Raw genomic sequence first — 19,561 nt, forward strand, 5'->3', positions numbered from 1 at the left:
AATGTAAACATCCCTTGTAATAGGAATATGGGGTGACAGGTCCTCTTTACAGTGAAATCTGGGGGGTCAATATGACCCCACATCTCACCTCTAGGCTGGGAAGCCTGAAATAAAAAATAAAAAAAAGATTCTGGCTTTGATCGTACTGGCGAGTTGGTAGAAGCACCGGAGGGCGGTGAGGGGTGGGGGGCGTCTATGGCTGGGTATTTCAGGGTATCACCGAGTATGGCTGGGTATCTCTGAGTATGGCTGGGTATGGCAATTTATGGCAGGGTATTACAGAGTATTGGCGGGGTATTGGCGGGGTACTACAGAGTAATAGCAGGGTACTGCACAGTATTGGGGGGTACTACAGAGTAATGGCAGGGTACTGCAGAATATTGGGGGTACTGCAGAGTAATGGCGGGTACTGCAGAGTAATGGCGGGTACTGCAGAGTAATGGCGGGTACTGCAGAGTAATGGCGGGTACTGCAGAGTAATGGGGGTTACTGCAGAGTAATGGGGGTTACTGCAGAGTAATGGGGGTTACTGCAGAGTAATGGCAGGGTACTGCACTGCAGAGTAATGGCAGGGTACTGCACTGCAGAGTAATGGCGGGGTACTGCAGAGTAATGGCAGGGTACTGCAGAGTATGCACTGGTATTGCAGAGTATTGGCAGGGAATTGAAGGGTTAAATTCGGTGAGCAGTGATGTGGGCACTGCAGATGCAGCCCACATCGCTGCTGACACCGATCTCTTTCCCCTCCGCTGTACCGATCGGTACAGAGAGGGGAGGGAGGAACAGGCGTCATAACATGACGCCGGTTTGTTTCCAAGTGATCACTCCGTCATTTGACGGAACAATCACGTGGTAAACGGCCGCTATGAGCGGCCGTTTACCGTGATCCGTGATGCGACCCGGTGGTCACGGATGCTCTCGAGTGCGCACACCTCGGGGCACGCGAGAGCAGAATTTTGGGAGGCCGTTAATTAACGGCCTCTCAGAGTTAAACAACCCCCCTGAAGCCGTTAATCGGCAATGGGCAGTTGTTAAGTGGTTACAGCTAGATCACTAGCTATATAGGTGAGGTGAATATAGTGGTGTATACTGCAGTCAGGGCACAGACAACAACCACTACACAGCAGCAAGATAGGAAATCAGCCAAAAACGATCGGTGTGTACTGTGTTGAAGGTACACAGAACACCCACTGCTTCAGATGCTAAGTAACAAACTACACGAGGCCGCCTTAAAGGCGGCCTTATATAGTGTGGGGTGTGCACTACACAGCCTGAGCTATGATTGGCCACAGGCAGGATGCCTGTGGCCAATCATGGCTCTCCTCGCTGCCGGCGCTGCGATTGGCCAAGCATGCGGGGTCACAGTGCATGCTTGGCCAATCATGGGGCAGCAATGCACTGCGCCACCGCAGTGCATTGTGGTCCGCGCGCGCGTCACTCGAATTTTGACGCGAACGGCCCAAACGTTCGGAATTCGCCGAACGGCCGAACAGCCAATGTTCGAGTCGAACGTACGTTCGACTCGAACACGAAGCTCATCCCTAGTGTAGAATAATACCACCACCACCATGATAAAGAAGGGGAGAGGAGGCTTACCAAATGACGTGGACTCAGAGGAAGGCTTACGCCTCTCGAGTCATATGGGCCTGTAGGTTAGCAAACCAGATAATCATACATCTAGTATGTAATCTCCCGCAAGTCTTCAGGTCATGAAATCATCCGTAGCGATCCTCCTATAGTGCTCATCCCACGAAAATAGGGGGCATAGGTATCAAAGACCATGGAAGTAGAAAACTAGCATAGCGTGATACCGTTTTAACATCCAATTTATTAAAAAATAATAATAAAATTACACTCACATTTGGTTCAATCGTAATAACATAGTCAGAAAGTAGCGATGTCTGTAAGGGGGTCCACCCGACGCGTTTCAACTAAACAGCCGTCCTCTGGGGTGTGGACCCCCCCAAACAGCATCGCTTATAAGTACAAAATGACCCCAAAATAACCAATGACCCCGGAAGCACTTGGCACTTCCGGTCACATGTTCCGGAAGTGTATATATTAAAAACTCCTCCATGTATATTTATTATCCTTACATATAGCATCATCCCCATCAGAGATGCCCGCCAAATATCCAAAATATAAGCGAGACTGTGAATATTTGGATATAAAAGATTTTCCACATCTTGGGCATAAATTAGCATCCTTCCTGTGTCATAACCAAGCCTCGTTCTGATCACGAGGCCTGGCCATCCAAACAGCAGCATGCAGCATAGTCAAGCCTCGCTCTGATTATGAGGCCAGGCCTCATATTAGCATCCATCCTGTGTCGTAACCAAGCCTCATTCTGATCACAAGGCCTGGCCATCCAAACAACAGTATGCAGCGTATTCAAGCCTCGTTCTGATTATGAGGCCAGGCCTCATATTAGCATCCATCCTGTGTCGTAACCAAGCCTCGTTTTGATCACGAGGCCTGGCCTTCCAAACAGCATGCAGCATATTCAAGCCTCGTTCTGAAAACCAAGCCTCGCTCTGATTATGAGGCCAGGCCTCATATTAGCATCCATCCTGTGTCGTAACCAAGCCTCGTTCTGATCACAAGGCCTGGCCATCCAAACAACAGCATGCAGCATATTCAAGCCTCATTCTGAAAACCAAGCCCTGCTCTCAGAACGTTTAGCCAGCAAACACTTCCCAGGACCAAGCCTCGCTCTCAGAACGAGGCCCAACCCACGGACTGGCTGCAACAATCATTATCTAGCCGCATACTGACCGCTTATGTGTATATGAACCCGCCCCACATAACCTCCCCATAGGGGGCGTCAAGCAACTACATAGCAACAGGGCGATGCCATACATATCACATACAGCGTCTGCCGGAGTCATGGTCTTAAGGGGGGCATCAATATAAACTTTACACATATTTAGTAGATATACAAAGTATATATATATATACAGATATTCACATGAACATATTCACCATAAGGGGAAGAAAAAAAAAAAAAAAGGAGGAGAAAAGGGGAGATAAAACATTTACTCCACCTCAATAGGGGTCATTAATTTCTCCAAAAAAACACGCTACTAAAACAAATGAAAACAATTGGCCACCAATCAAATAGTATTCCCACCAATTACCATTTGTAGTGAGTACATCATGCAATCACTACAAATTAAATAGTTCGACTGAATAACAATCGATTTTAATGCAAATGTAGATCAATCAGGGGAGGGCCAATGAATAACTAAAAAGATATTATAAAAAAAATAAAAAGTTGTTATTTTGTCCTTATGCTTGATTAATAAATGCATTTATGTCTAGCTCCACGTTCATTCCAAAAGGATGATAAGTCTGTAGCTCATAGATCCAGAATGTTTCAAGTCTTGAAACACCCCTGGTGTTAGCTCCGCCCCTCCATTGTGCAATATATCTGTCTATGACCAGATACTAGTGATGGCCGAACGGTTCGCCCGGCGGTCGTTTCGCGGCGAATTTCCGACTTTCGCCGTCCGCGGGTTCGAACGCCTTTTTCCGTCGTTCGCCCCGGCGGACTTACGTGTTTAATGTATACAAGAACTTTAACCTTTCGTGACACGTTTATCATGTGTTACAGGACAACCAATTGAGACATGACAGCTCATGGACACTTGGACATTCCCCCTAACCTATAAATACACCCGATCCGGTGGCCATTTTACATTCTTTCTTCTGTCACTGTAGGGAAAGGATCCTGTGTGGAGTAGGGACAGAGAAAACGCTAGCTATTTGGTACACAAAAGTTCTTTTCAGGACTGGTATAGGTGTTAGGTCAGCAGCCTGAGTTTCTTTTGTCAGTTTAGATAAAGGGACAGAGCGCTGTATGCTGCTATTTTAGGGACAGCTCAGCCAGATTAGTCTTTCTTCATCATCATCATCATCATCATCATTAGCTGTTACTATCAGGTCCACAAAAGAGCTGTTCCAGCTAATCGTTCCAGCCTACTCTTTTTTGCCAATTTGTATAGGGACAGGCAGGAAGCAGTGTGTCAGGCAGTGAGGATAATTTTAAAGACTTGCTGTTACTATTAGTTCCACAAAGGTTCTTTTCAGGACTGGTATCAGTGGTACGGTAATAGGCTTGTACACGTATAATATTCTTTCTTCCAAATATAGAAAGAATATTATACTTGACTGCTGCCCTTCTGCTGCAGTCTGCTAATCATTCACAACTCACTTGTTCCACAAAGCTCTTTATCAGGACTGGTAACTTGGTCTGTCTAGGGTGCTACGGTACATAGGCTTGGGTGCGGTACAGTCTGCTGTTCTGTAAGGACCGCTATCGGTCCACAATACATAGGGTTGCCGTGCACTACTGCTGACCGCTGCCCTATACTGCAGCAGTCCTTCAGCGGTATAGGGACTGACGCACAGTCTGCTAAACACTAATACACAACCTGCTTGGTCCACAAAAGTTCTTATAAGGACTGGTAACTTGGTATAGGGTGCTACGGTACATAGGCCTGAGTGCAGTACAGTCTGCTGTTCTGTAAGGACCGCTATCGGTCCACAATACATAGGGTTGCCGTGCACTACTGCTGACCGCTGCCCTATACTGCAGCAGTCCTTCATTGGTATAGGGACTGACGTACAGTCTGCTAATCACTAACACACAACCTGCTTGGTCCACAAAAGTTCTTATAAGGACTGGTAACTTGGTATAGGGTGCTACGGTACATAGGCCTGAGTGCAGTACAGTCTGCTGTTCTGTAAGGACCGCTATCGGTCCACAATACATAGGGTTGCCGTGCACTACTGCTGACCGCTGCCCTATACTGCAGCAGTCCTTCATTGGTATAGGGACTGACGTACAGTCTGCTAATCACTAACACACAACCTGCTTGGTCCACAAAAGTTCTTATAAGGACTGGTAACTTGGTATAGGGTGCTACGGTACATAGGCCTGAGTGCGTTACAGTCTGCTGTTCTGTAAGGACCGCTATCGGTCCACAATACATAGGGTTGCCGTGCACTACTGCTGACCGCTGCCCTATACTGCAGCAGTCCTTCAGCGGTATAGGGACTGACGCACAGTCTGCTAAACACTAACACACAACCTGCTTGGTCCACAAAAGTTTTTATAAGGACTGGTAACTTGGTATAGGGTGCTACGGTACATAGGCCTGAGTGCAGTACAGTCTGCTGTTCTGTAAGGACCGCTATCGGTCCACAATACATAGGGTTGCCGTGCACTACTGCTGACCGCTGCCCTATACTGCAGCAGTCCTTCATTGGTATAGGGACTGACGTACAGTCTGCTAATCACTAACACACAACCTGCTTGGTCCACAAAAGTTCTTATAAGGACTGGTAACTTGGTATAGGGTGCTACGGTACATAGGCCTGAGTGCGTTACAGTCTGCTGTTCTGTAAGGACCGCTATCGGTCCACAATACATAGGGTTGCCGTGCACTACTGCTGACCGCTGCCCTATACTGCAGCAGTCCTTCATTGGTATAGGGACTGACGTACAGTCTGCTAATCACTAACACACAACCTGCTTGTTCCACAAAAGTTCTTATAAGGACTGGTAACTTGGTATAGGGTGCTACGGTACATAGGCTTGAGTGCGGTACAGTCTGCTGTTCTGTAAGGACCGCTATCGGTCCACAATAGATAGGGTTGACGTGCACCACTGCTGACCGCTGCCCTATACTGCAGCAGTCCTTCAGCGGTATAGGGACTGACGTACAGTCTGCTAAACACTAATACACAACCTGCTTGGTCCACAAAAGTTCTTATAAGGACTGGTAACTTGGTATAGGGTGCTACGGTACATAGGCTTGAGTGCGGTACAGTCTGCTGTTCTGTAAGGACCGCTATCGGTCCACAATAGATAGGGTTGACGTGCACCACTGCTGACCGCTCACCTATACTGCAGCAGTCCTTCAGCGGTATAGGGACTGACGTACAGTCTGCTAATCACTAACACACAACCTGCTTGTTCCACAAAAGTTCTTATAAGGACTGGTAACTTGGTATAGGGTGCTACGGTACATAGGCTTGAGTGCGGTACAGTCTGCTGTTCTGTAAGGACCGCTATCGGTCCACAATAGATAGGGTTGACGTGCACCACTGCTGACCGCTGCCCTATACTGCAGCAGTCCTTCAGCGGTATAGGGACTGACGTACAGTCTGCTAAACACTAATACACAACCTGCTTGGTCCACAAAAGTTCTTATAAGGACTGGTAACTTGGTATAGGGTGCTACGGTACATAGGCTTGAGTGCGGTACAGTCTGCTGTTCTGTAAGGACCGCTATCGGTCCACAATAGATAGGGTTGACGTGCACCACTGCTGACCGCTGCCCTATACTGCAGCAGTCCTTCAGCGGTATAGGGACTGACGTACAGTCTGCTAAACACTAATACACAACCTGCTTGGTCCACAAAAGTTCTTATAAGGACTGGTAACTTGGTATAGGGTGCTACGGTACATAGGCTTGAGTGCGGTACAGTCTGCTGTTCTGTAAGGACCGCTATCGGTCCACAATAGATAGGGTTGACGTGCACCACTGCTGACCGCTCACCTATACTGCAGCAGTCCTTCAGCGGTATAGGGACTAAGAGTTTTGTCACAGGGTCATTTAAAAAATGACATGCAGAGGAAGAGGCAGGCCCTTCCGCAGGGGTGGTAGGGGTAGGGCAGGAGCAACAGGCTTGAGCCAAAGTGGGAAGTTGCAGAAGGTGCGTTCAATTACTTTAAAGGATGCACCAGACTTGGTTGAGTGGCTCGCTCAGCCTTACTCTTCTGCACCCTCCTCATCCTCTCGATCTGCACCCTCTTCTTCACTCTCTGCTATGTGCACCCCCAAAGACACTACCACCAACAACACGACCACCACCACCACCACCACATACCTTCCGCTTGAGTCACTGGAATTATTTTCCGATCCATATCAAGAGGACATTTCTGATGCGCAGCCACTCTTGGTATTGGATCAGGAAGAGGAGGTAGCAACAAGCGCTACTCAGCAGTCTGACGCCAGTACCCAGATCAGCCCAAGGAGGAGGTTGGTCCCCGGTGTTGCTGCCTACTCTACTTATAGCGGTGGGGAAGGTGACGTTGATGATGACGTGTCTAGTGATGTCACGTGGGTGCCCACAAGAGAGGAAGAGGAGGGGAGTTCAGAGGGAGATATGGACCAGCAGATAGGGAGGAGAAGCAGCAATGACTTACATTGCACAGCAGGGACAAAGCAGACTGCAAATGTATCAGGAGCGAGTCATCGACCATGTACGGTCACATCTGGCGCTCCCAGGACACCGGCACATGGCTCCGCAGTGTGGGCTTTTTTTAACGTGTCCGCTGCTGACAATAGCGTTGCCATCTGCAATCTTTGCAGTCAACGCGTTAGTCGCGGTAAGCCCAATACTCACCTAGGGACGACCGCCTTAAGAAGGCACATGAGCAGCCATCACCGAGCCCAGTGGGAGCAACGGAACACACAAAGCCACACTGCAGGCTCTCACCGTCCAGCCTCGTCTTCTACTTCTCCTTCTCCTCTCTCCTCACAATTGTCCTCCACTCCACCTTCCATCACGCCAAGCTCACATTTTTCTGCAAAAAGGCAGGCTTCCGTGGGCCTAATGTTTGAGCGTAAAAAAATGATGACGCCGGATAACCCTCTTGCCCAACGGTTGGCGGCTGGCTTGTCAGAACTCATAGCCCGCCAACTACTGCCATATAAACTGGTGGACTCGGAGGCCTTTCGCAAATTTGTGGCCATTGGAACACCACAATGGAAGGTCCCAGGAAGGAAGTATTTCTCAGAGAAGGGCATCCCAGAGCTATATGGCCATGTTCAGCGGCAAGTGAATGTATCTCTGGCACACAGTGTCGGTGCCAAGATACATCTGACCACAGACACGTGGTCTAGCAAACACGGGCAGGGAAGGTATATCAGTTTTACTGCCCACTGGGTGAACCTTCTGACGGCCGTCAAGCATGTAACCCGTGGCACCCGTGTAGATTTGGTTTTACCGCCACGGATTGCATGCAGGCCTGACTCTTCTTCTCCTCCTCCTACTCCATCCTCCTCCCTCTCCTCCTCAGCTGCCTCCTCCTTTTCCGCTGCTAGCGTCTCTTCCACTGCACCGCCCAAGCTCCCCAGAACCTATTCCACATGCCAGGTGAGACGTTGCCATGCCGTGCTGCGTCTGTTGTGCCTGGAAGCAAAGAGCCACACTGGCCCGGCACTCCTTTCAGCTTTGCGTTCACAGGCAGATGAGTGGCTAACACCGCTCAATTTGACAGTTGGTAAAGTGGTGTGTGACAACGGTGCCAATCTGCTTAGCGCATTGAAACAGGGCAAAATCACGCACGTGCCGTGCATGGCACACGTCTTAAACTTGGTCGTGCAGCGATTCCTTGTCAAATACCCTGGGGTCCAGGACATCTTGCGGCAGGCAAGGAAAATCTCGGCCCATTTCAGAAGATCTTACACGGCCATGGCTCGCCTTGCTGACATTCAGCGGCGACACCATCTGCCGGTCAGACGTCTTATTTGCGATTGCCCGACGCGATGGAACTCAACCTTCTATATGCTTGATAGGCTGCTCCAGCAGAAACGTGCAGTTAACGTCTACCTGTATGAACTCTGCGAAAGAAACGGTTCTGGGGAGCTGGGTTTTTTTTCACCGCGCCAGTGGCTGCTCATGCGCGACACATGCAGACTTCTGCGGCCATTTGAGGAGATCACCAAACTGGTCAGTCGCAGCCATGGCGCCATCAGTGACATGGTACCTTATGCCTTCTTTCTGGAGCGTGCATTGCGTCGTGTCATTGATCAGGCTGTGGAGGAGCAGGAGCGGGAAGATGAGGAAGTCGCAATGCTGGATGAATTCCCAGGGGGGGCTACTCTATCTGAGACAAGTCAACAACAGGAGTCTGATGAGGAGTCAGAGGAGGATGGTGCCGGGGCGGATGAGCAGGAGCAAGAAGAGCATGCTTTAAACCTTTCTGGGATCCCTGTTGTGCGAGGATGGGGAGAGGAGAATGAAGAGGACGACATTATCCTGGATGATGAGCAGGAGCCAGGCCACCACACCGCTTCCACTTTAGTGCAAATGGGGGCCTTCATGCTCCAGTGTTTTAATAGGGACCCCCGTATAAAAAGCATGAGGGTCAAGGACCAGTACTGGGTGGCAACGTACTTAGACCCCCGGTACAAACACAAAATGGCGGAAATGTTACCGCCGTCGCAGAGGGCTGTCAGAATGCAGCACTTCCAGGCCTTGCTTCGAGAAATGCTGCATTCTGCTTTTGCGTGCGCTGGCAGAGGAGCAATTCCCACTCCCAGAGAAGGATTTGCGGGTACCAATCCAACAGCGCCTGCAAGAAGAGGCCGGTTTGAAGATGTGTTGGTGACTTCGGATATGAGGTCATTCTTTCAGCCGACCCATCGACAGGTGTCATCCGGATCCAGCATCAGGGAACGCCTAGACCGTCAGGTGTCCGACTACATTGGGTTAACGGCCGATGTGGACGCTCTGAGGAGTGATGAACCCCTAGACTACTGGGTGGGCAGGCTTGACCTCTGGCCAGAGCTTGCCCAATTTGCAATCGAACTGTTGGCTTGCCCCTCATCCAGTGTCCTGTCCGAAAGGACGTTCAGCGCAGCAGGGGGGATTGTGACCGATAAGCGTACTCGCCTAGCTCACCACAGTGTTAACTACCTCACATTTCTAAAAATGAATGAGGCATGGATCTCGGAGGAATTCAACACATGTGATCAGTAGACCATGTATATGTCTATAAACAATTTTTGGAATCAAGCACACAGACCTTCTTAATTCATTTGGCTCACTTCCCTGACCCAAAAAAGCACACCGTACTATATGCCCCTACCCTCCTCTTTGAAGAGGTTGAGCGGTGTCATATTTCTACTGGGGCTGCTTATTATGAGGGGTTCCCACCATCCCTGTGCTGTGCTGACTTCCTCCTGGGTGTTCTTATTATGAGGGGCTCCCACCATCCCTGTGCTGTGCTGACTTCCTCCTGGGGGTTCTTATTATGAGGGGATCACACCATCCCTGTGCTGTGCTGACTTCCTCCTGGGGCTGCTTACGGTGCTGCTGTCAGCGCTGTATGTCACGGAGCTGCTGTCAGCGCTGTATGTCACGGAGCTGCTGTCAGCGCTGTATGTCACGGAGCTGCTGTCAGCGCTGTATGTCACGGAGCTGCTGTCAGCGCTGTATGTCACGGAGCTGCTGTCAGCGCTGTATGTCACGGAGCTGCTGTCAGCGCTGTATGTCACGGAGCTGCTGTCAGCGCTGTATGTCACGGAGCTGCTGTCAGCGCTGTATGTCACGGAGCTGCTGTCAGCGCTGTATGTCACGGAGCTGCTGTCAGCGCTGTATGTCACGGTGCTGCTGTCAGCGCTGTATGTCACGGAGCTGCTGTCAGCGCTGTATGTCACGGAGCTGCTGTCAGTGCTGTATGTCACGGAGCTGCTGTCAGCGCTGTATGTCACGGAGCTGCTGTCAGCGCTGTATGTCACGGAGCTGCTGTCAGCGCTGTATGTCACGGTGCTGCTGTCAGCGCTGTATGTCACGGAGCTGCTGTCAGCGCTGTATGTCACGGAGCTGCTGTCAGCGCTGTATGTCACGGAGCTGCTGTCAGCGCTGTATGTCACGGAGCTGCTGTCAGCGCTGTATGTCACGGAGCTGCTGTCAGCGCTGTATGTCACGGTGCTGATGTCAGTGCTCTGTATTACGGTGCTGCTGTCAGTGCTCTGTATCTCCTGCACCCTCTTGTTTGCCTACCCTGGTCCCTGACCTTCCCTCTCCTCCATTGCCTTCATTAGCTCCATAGTCCTGAATTGTCAGAACAATTTCCCAAATAAAAAAAAAATGCTTGTAGTTATCGATCCCAAATTCACCTCATACATGTATTATGCTATTGTCCAGGTGGTGGGACTACGTGCTACCCCCTAATAATTACCCCGTGGCCGCAAATTCGACCTAAAGGTTTGCGAAATTCGCCTCCCATTGAAGTCAATGGAGCCCGCGGCGAACGGTCGTTTTCGCGAACGTTTGTGTCCGTTCGCGTTTCGCGTTCGCGAAACGTCCCGTCGGAAGTTCGTCCATCACTACCAGATACTGAGTTCCCATAGGATTTCGAGCATGGTGTTGTCGATAGTGACGCGGAACAGTATGTTTCAGGCTCCCAAGTTTTATTAAGTTAATGTGTTCAGACACATGAATGGTGAATGATCTTATAGTTCTACCTACATACTGTTTGCCACAAGGACAAGTCAGTAGATACACTACGTTTATTGTGGCACAGGTGCAGAACTGTTTGATCTTATAAGTGCGGCCCGTTACGGTAGATTTAAATTCCTTAGTGCTGCCGCGTCCACTGCTATTATGATGACAAACCGTACACGTTTTGCATGGATAGTAACCTGTCCAATTGTGAAAGAACATGGGTTTTACAGGGGGGTTGATGATAGAGGGGGCAATCTTACTTTTCAATGCAGGTAAACCCCGGTAGACCACCTTGGGTCTTTCCGGTATGAGAGGTCCAAGGACTTTATCGTTCCTTAGGATGCTCCAATGTCTTTCAAAAATATTCTTAATTTGTTTGTGCTGTGTAGAGAACCGTGTTAGGAAGGACCATTTATAGTGGCCATCATCCTCCCTACGAGGCCTCTCCCCCAGCAAAGAAGTTCGATCAATATCCAAAACCTTCTGCAATTCTCTATCAATATCAACCCCACTATAGCCCCTATCCAAGAATCTAGACTTCAAGACATCAGCCTGTATTTTAAACGTGTTGATATCAGTACAATTCCTGCGAAGTCGCAGGAATTGACTCTTAGGAACAGAGTTCAGCCATGTTCTGTGGTGGCAACTATCCACAGGTATAAACCCGTTTCTATCTGTGGGTTTAAAATGTGTGCTCATCACTAACTGATGTCCTGAAATTTCTATTCCCAAGTCTAAAAAATTAATCCTAGACATACTAGATTCATAGGATAAGACTATCCCTCTATCATTCCCATTAAGGACAGAAAAAAATTCTTTTAATGCTTCAGATGTACCTGCCCATAGGAGGAGGACGTCATCAATGTATCTGGCCCACAGTTTCAATTGAGGGTAATCCAGAGCAAAGACGACGTCCTCCTCCCATTTGGCCATAAATAGATTCGCTAAACTGGGGGCAAATTTTGCCCCCATTGCTACACCCTTGGTTTGTAAGTAAAACTTCCCTTCGAACCAAAAATAATTGTGTTGAGTTGCAAACTCTAAAAGTTCCAGAATATAGTCCACTTGAAACTCGGCAAGAGTGGGATCACGTTTTAAAAACGTATGTACAGCTTACATCCCAATATGATGAGGGATACACGTGTACAGTGATGCCACATCTGCCGTAGCCATGATCAAATTTTCCTCAACAGTGAAACTAGACAATCGGTTGATTACATCTTTGGTGTCTTTAAGAAACGAAGGGGTAGTTTTAACTAAAGGTTGGAGAAAATGGTCAATATATTTCCCAATACGGGAGGTGATGGAATCAATTCCACTTATAATGGGACGGCCGGGGGGACAAATGGGATTCTTATGGATCTTGGGCAAATAATAAATAATGGGAATACGTGGAGCTAGTGGGACAAGAAATTCTCTTTCTTTTTTATTTAAAATCTTCAAATCAAATCCTTTAACAATGAGACTGTTTAGTTCCCTTTTGTATTTTTTTGTAGGATCACTAGGTAGTTCAACAGATGTAGCGTGATCACTAAGAATGTTGTACATTTCACCTACATAGTCAGCCTTGTCTAGTAATACCACGCCCCCGCCCTTATCAGCAGGGCGAATGACCAGGTCTTTGTTATCGCACAAGGACCTGAGTCCCACCTCGGGTAGAGGATTATGAGTCCTCCTAGGTGGTAATAAAGCCAAATCTTTCAATACTAGCTCTTTGAACATACTTAATGATGTGGCCAGCTGTGTAGGGGGGCTAAACAAAGAGGGGTTATGTAACCCTGAATGTACAGTCCCTGATGTTGCAGCCCTGGCAACATTCCTAGTGGGATTAGAGGTTATATACCGTTGTATGTTCACCTTTCTAATAAATTTATGGACATCAACAAAAGTGTCAAATTTGCTCAACTTCCGAGGAGGTGCAAACTTGAGACCCTTGTTTAATACGATTTTTTCTTCTTGAGATAATGTGACAGTGCTTAAGTTAAAAACTCCTTGACATTCTAGGTTTTAATATATACACTTCCGGAACATGTGACCGGAAGTGCCAAGTGCTTCCGGGGTCATTGGTTATTTTGGGGTCATTTTGTACTTATAAGCGATGCTGTTTGGGGGGGTCCACACCCCAGAGGACGGCTGTTTAGTTGAAACGCGTCGGGTGGACCCCCTTACAGACATCGCTACTTTCTGACTATGTTATTACGATTGAACCAAATGTGAGTGTAATTTTATTATTATTTTTTAATAAATTGGATGTTAAAACGGTATCACGCTATGCTAGTTTTCTACTTCCATGGTCTTTGATACCCGAGCCCCCTATTTTCGTGGGATGAGCACTATAGGAGGATCGCTACGGATGATTTCATGACCTGAAGACTTGCGGGAGATTACATACTAGATGTATGATTATCTGGTTTGCTAACCTACAGGCCCATATGACTGGAGAGGCGTAAGCCTTCCTCTGAGTCCACGTCATTTGGTAAGCCTCCTCTCCCCTTCTTTATCACGGTGGTGGTGGTATTATTCTACACATCAGAAGTTGAATTTCACCTTTTTTCACGTCACCTCAAGTTTGGAATTGTGATTGATATTACACATTTCAAGGACTGTTAGACGTTCACTTGATGGACTGTATATGTTAAATTAATTTTATTTACCTTAACTTTTTGTGTGCATGAGGTTCATGCACTCTTCCACCTGGGAGTAAGATCTCTTAATATACAATGGAATTTACACATAATTTCTTTTTTTTGAAGTGTATGTAATTTTCTTTGCTTGAATTAGTACCTTACTGGTTCATGTGGTTTGTTGCCACCTAAGCGCCACACTTTTTTGTTTTAACTTCAATAGAGATTTGTAAGTCTAGGAAAGGCAGTGTCTTCTCATGATGGGAGTAGGTAAGTTTGATATTTCTCTAATTAGCATTTAGTTTGTTCAGGAATTTCGCCAGTTGTTCAGTGGTACCACTCCACACCATGTGAAGGTCATCGATGTACCGCAGCCACATGTAGCAGTGGCTGAGGTACATCAGGTATCTATACCTGAGCTCCTCTTCCTAAAAGCACAGATGAAGGCACGTGTAAGCCGGTGCACATGGTGCTCCTGAAGAAGTACCCCTTAGTTGTTAATAACTAATACCTAAAAACTGGAAGAATTATGGGATAACATGAATTCCAGGAGTTAAACTATGAACTCATTGTGTACCCCAAGGTGGGGGTATTCCTTTTCCAGGAAATAGGATATTGCTTTAAGCCTCAATCATGGGGGATAGATGTGTATAGTGTTTCTACAGCTATACCCACTAATAGGGCTCCAGTAGGCACCTAGAGATTTAGGAGTTTAAGTAGGACATCACTGGTATCTCTAACAAAGGAGGGAAGATGGTTAACCATTTCCTTAATTAGTGAATCCACATATTTCCCTATTTTTTCAAGGGGGGTGCTTAATCGCATACACAATCGATCTTCTGGGGGGCTTTTGTAAAGATTTGTGTAGTTCAGGGATAATATAAAAAGTTAGAATATTATAATCCTCTATTAGCAGGTACTTAGCTTCTTATTTAGAGATCAGTCCTGTTCCTAACCCTAGGTTTAATTTAGAATTTAATGCATCCACAAGTGCGGGAAATGGAGATCCTACAAGACTTCTATAGGTGGTAGTATTCCTAAGTTGACTCAAGACTTCCATCTCATACATAGACTCACTCAGGTGAACCACATTACCGCCATTATCCATCTTCTTTATTACTAAGTTTGGGGCCTCGTCTAATTCTTTAAGGGCTTTACGTTCCTCTATTGATAAATGATCAATACAATGCCAGTTCCAATTGACCTTTTCCAGATCTATTTGGACTAAGTCAAGGCAGAGGCTCAGCCATTTATGTTTAGAGACAGATGGCATTTTAGTAGATCGGATACGAATATTAGAAGGTTATCTAACCAGTTTAATATGTTCTTTATCCGTTTCGCTATCTATGTTCTCATCAAGAAGGGAAATTTGATTATTCAGGGCTCCTTTGTCCCCCTCATCCAAAGTTTTCTACAGATTGAGGCCCAAAGTAGAGTCCCTCCTTTCATGCCAAAGATGAAAAAGTTTTACAAAAACATATTTAGGTCTTTAAAGCGGGAGTCCGCCGGGAGTGCGCGTTTTTTTTTTTTTTTAAAGCCAGCAGCTACAAATACTGCAGCTGCTGACTTTTAAAATAGTGACACTTACCTGTCCAGCGCGCCCGCGATGTCAGCACCCAAAGCCGATCTCTCGATCGTCTCTCGGGTGCTGCCGCCGCCATCTTGGGTATGGGAATCAGGAAGTGGAGCCTTTCGGCTTCATTTCCCGGTTCCCTACTGCGCATGCGCGAGTCGCGCTGCACAATGAGGATGGACCCGCTGCCTCTGGGATCTGTGTGTTTCCCAGCAGGCAGCGGGGGACTTTCGGAAAGGGGTGTAATCTACGCCCCTTTCCGCAGAGAGCTATCCAGGAAGTGGGTGCAGATACCTGTACTGTACAGGTACCTGCACTCCCCTCCCCCCTGAAAGGTGCCAATTGTGGCGCCGGAGGGGGGGAGGATTCCAATGAGCGGAAGGTCCACTTTATGGTGGACCTCCGCTTTAAAGACTTTAATTTAATTTATTGATTTAATTTATTGAAGATGTTGGGGAGGATAGCCCTCTTTGTAATAACTGAATGTGATTCTCATTTAACTGAAAATCAGAGAAGTTTACCGCCTTCATATTATGTATTACATGCTCCTTAGATTCAATATCTAATATTTTCTCTGATTTCTCTGTCGAGTACTTCTCTGATTTCCATTTACCTCTATTCCTTTTCCCTTTTTGTCCAATAAATCGTTTCCTCCTTCTTTTCCCTTGTTTTATGGTCATTATATTTTATGGGTTCGGGCTGATCTCTACTCCTAAAAAAATAACAGATTTTTCTGCATTATCGTTTTCCCTGTCTAACGATGACTGTGTCTTTTTAAAGTGAGTATGTGTTCTCAACCTAATGCCGCGTACACACGACCACACGACTTTCCGGCAGACTAGGTCCGTCGGTCTTCCCGATGGCATTTCGGTGGAGTTCCAACAGACTTTCCGAATGAACGGACTTGGCCACACACAATCACACCAAAGTCCGACAGATTCGAACGTGATGACATATGACTGGACTAGAATAAGGAAGTTTATAGCCAGTAGCCAATAGCTGCACTAGCGTCGGTTTTCATCCATCGGACTAGCATACAGACGAGCGGATTTCTCAATGGGAACTGGGTCCAGTGGTCCTATTCCTAAAGTCCATCAGATTTTTGAACAGCAAAGGTCTGATGGAGCCCACACACGATCGAATTGTTCGACAAATTTGTTCCGTCTAACCTTTGCTGTCTAAAAAGTCTGATCGTGTGTATGTGGCATTAAACACCTAGATGTAATTCGGCTTCTCTCAGCAAAGGAATTAAACATGTCACCCTTCTCCCAGTCTAATACATTCATTTTGTTTGAATTTTTCTTGTTTTGTAATTCTCAGGTTCTTTTGAACTCTGTTTATTTTTTCTGGAATTCATTACGCCTCTCAAAATCTTTGTCTTCTTTTAATCCCTTGGCACCAACAGTAAGCATATATGAGGCCTCATATATGCTTACTGTTGGTGTCAAGGGATTAAAGATGGTGATGTGGAGGAGGGGGGTCGGCCATTCATTCAGAAGTTTAGCTCTTGGCGGGTGGGCCTTAATGCCGAGTGCCTGCATATATGTGGCTCTGTGTAAACAACTTACCATGCTGAGAGTGTCTAGCTGGCTGGGATCAGTAGGCTCCTGATGCATATTTGTGACTGGGAGCTTTCTGATTATGTGACCGCAGTGACAGCCAATCACAGCAGACACATTACTTGAATGCCAGCCTCCTAGCTTTTGGAACTCTTAAAGGGACTGGAGGCGGTCTGCGGGAAGGGGTTTAAATTCAAACATGTGTGCATATGCGTTACTAAGCTGCAATTGTACGATGTTAGAGACACATGTATGACAGATTTATGCACATGCACACTAACGCTGCCAGGCAGTAATGCTGACTGGCAAGCTGGCAGCATTTCTACACATGCGCAGAAGTCCTGGTGCATGTGCGCATATGTGTGTCAGATTACTGCCAGTACCTAGATACCAGTGGTGCATGTGCGCATGTGCACCAGTATTTATGTGCGTGTGCAAAAATGCTGCCAGCTTACCATTTGGTAGAAGCCCTGAAGTGCACTACAGCACAAAAGATATGAAAAGGTGTAAAATAGAATACAATTTTTGCAGTGGCGGGCAGATAATAGTAAGTAAGTTTAGTTCCCCTTTATTTTTATTTTTTTAATATCTGCCTTAAAAGACAGCTTTGTAGCACAGACACATGAAAACAGAGCACCTTTGATTGCTAAAATATCTGGAATTCTTTTGGTTCTTTTCAGATTATATATACAATGCGAAATCCAAAGGACATAATTGTTTCTTTATTCCACTTCACCAAGATTGTTAAAATTTTCAAGGAATCTGAGAATTTTCAACAACTGATAGAGGACTTTGTGAATGGGAATGGTGAGTTTATGACGTGAAAGAATACACAATACAACACAATACAAAGAATTTACAAAAGTTTGAAGTAAAAGACAGGTGCAGGAAAAAAACTTTTAAACCACCAATTTATTCCTTTATATATTCTGTGATTGTGTGTCAGCTAAGCTCGTGTAATTATGTGAATGAATTGACTCTTACTTCACCCTGTATATGGTACTGCAATACCAGATTTCATCCTAACCCAAGCTTGGTTTTTATACTAATGTGTCACATTGCAGAAATACAGGTTTGCAATGGATGGTAATGTACGGAGGGAGGTGGGGTGGGGGTGGTGAAGAAGGGAGAGATCTCCAGCAGGATGGCACCAGTGCTGCCAGTGTGACTGGGTCGCCCATAGAGCAGGCAGGAGTGGGTGCTTTGACAGATTAGGTGGCCACATACGCTGAATCTTTTACATGATAATGTCAGAAGGTTCTCATCTAAGTGCAGGTTTATTGAATCTTAAAACAGACCAATCATTAAACAAGTATTGAACCCAAAAACAAAAGCTTTATTTTCACCTGTTGATCTGGCCAGTAAGGCTACTATTTTTCAACTTCCTTTAATGGACCAAGATATCCAGCAAAAGCAGCAGTTAGGACGAGATAAACAATATAACACAGACAGGGATTCTTACAATGGTCAGCTTTTATTAATGTATGTAAAATCTTTATGCCAAAAGGGATAAAAAAAAACATTTTGCTGTAACTAGTTCAAAAGTTTGTTAGTTAAAAAGGTTATAAACCCTGTAAAAAAAAAAGTTCCTCCACTCCAGATTATGGTGTGGGGTTGGTTTTCAGGGGTTGGGCTAGGCCCCTTAGTTCCAGTGAAGGGAACTCTTAAGGTGTCAGCATTCCTAGACATTTTTGACACTTTTATGCTCCCAACTTTGTTGGGAACAGTTTGGGGATGACCCCTTCCTGTTCCAGCATGACTGCACACCAGTGCATAAAGCAAGGTCCATAAAGACATGGATGAGCAATTTTGGGGGGGAGGAACTTGACTGACCTGCACAGAATCCTGACCTCAATTCGATAGAACACCTTTGGGATAAATTAGAGCACAAGCCAGGTCTTCTCGCCCAACATCAGTGCCTGACCTCACAAATGTGCTTCTGGATTAATTGTCAAACATTTCCATAGCCACACTCCTAAACCTTGTGCACAGCCTTCCCAGAAGAATTGAAGCGGTTATAGCTGCAAAGGGAGGGCCTACTCAATATTAAACTCTATGGACTAAGACTGGAATGCCATTAAAATTCATGTGCGTGTAAAGGCAGGCATACCAATACTTTTGTATGTATGAATAATCCTAAAATTTACCATAAGGGGCTTAATACTGTACTAGTGGAAGGGACTTGGGGAGTGCTAAAAGTCCATGGGTTAGGGGGGGCAAACTACTTGTCTTGCCCAGGGCGCTTACAACATGCCACTGCCAATTCCCATATCCATACATTTAAGGTGGATGGGGCAATGCTCCCTGCTGTACAGAAAGGGCTGCCGCCATCTTTGGCAGTAGCTGCTGCTCTAGTGGCTTCTATCCAACAGTGTGATTTAATAGAAGCCAATTAATGGATCAACTTTTGTTAAACTGCAATGACCTCACATGGATCGAAAATTGTCTGATCCCTGCTGAAACAGCTGAATTTCGATCCATCTACGGCACCCTTTGTGATTTGTCAACTTTAAAGGAACCAGAAAAAAAGATTTGTTACATCCACTTAAGCCTACTCT

General features: G+C 46.5%; 1 protein-coding gene across 2 annotated transcripts in view; it reads left to right on the forward strand.

Annotated features, from left to right (window-relative positions):
• LOC143934092 (sulfotransferase 2B1-like) overlaps positions 1-19,561 on the forward strand; it is a 238,478-nt gene that overhangs the window by 116,421 nt on the left and 102,496 nt on the right. For both annotated transcript variants that reach the window (XM_077457404.1, XM_077457403.1), the window contains exon 4: positions 17,684-17,810. In XM_077457404.1, coding sequence (XP_077313530.1) covers positions 17,684-17,810 — 127 coding nt within the window. The remainder of the gene's footprint in view (positions 1-17,683; positions 17,811-19,561) is intronic.

This window comes from Lithobates pipiens, unplaced genomic scaffold (assembly GCF_037356315.1).
Source record: "Lithobates pipiens isolate NorthernLeopardFrog02 unplaced genomic scaffold, aLitPip1_a1.2 Scaffold_27, whole genome shotgun sequence".
NCBI classification, from domain to species: Eukaryota; Metazoa; Chordata; class Amphibia; order Anura; family Ranidae; genus Lithobates; species Lithobates pipiens.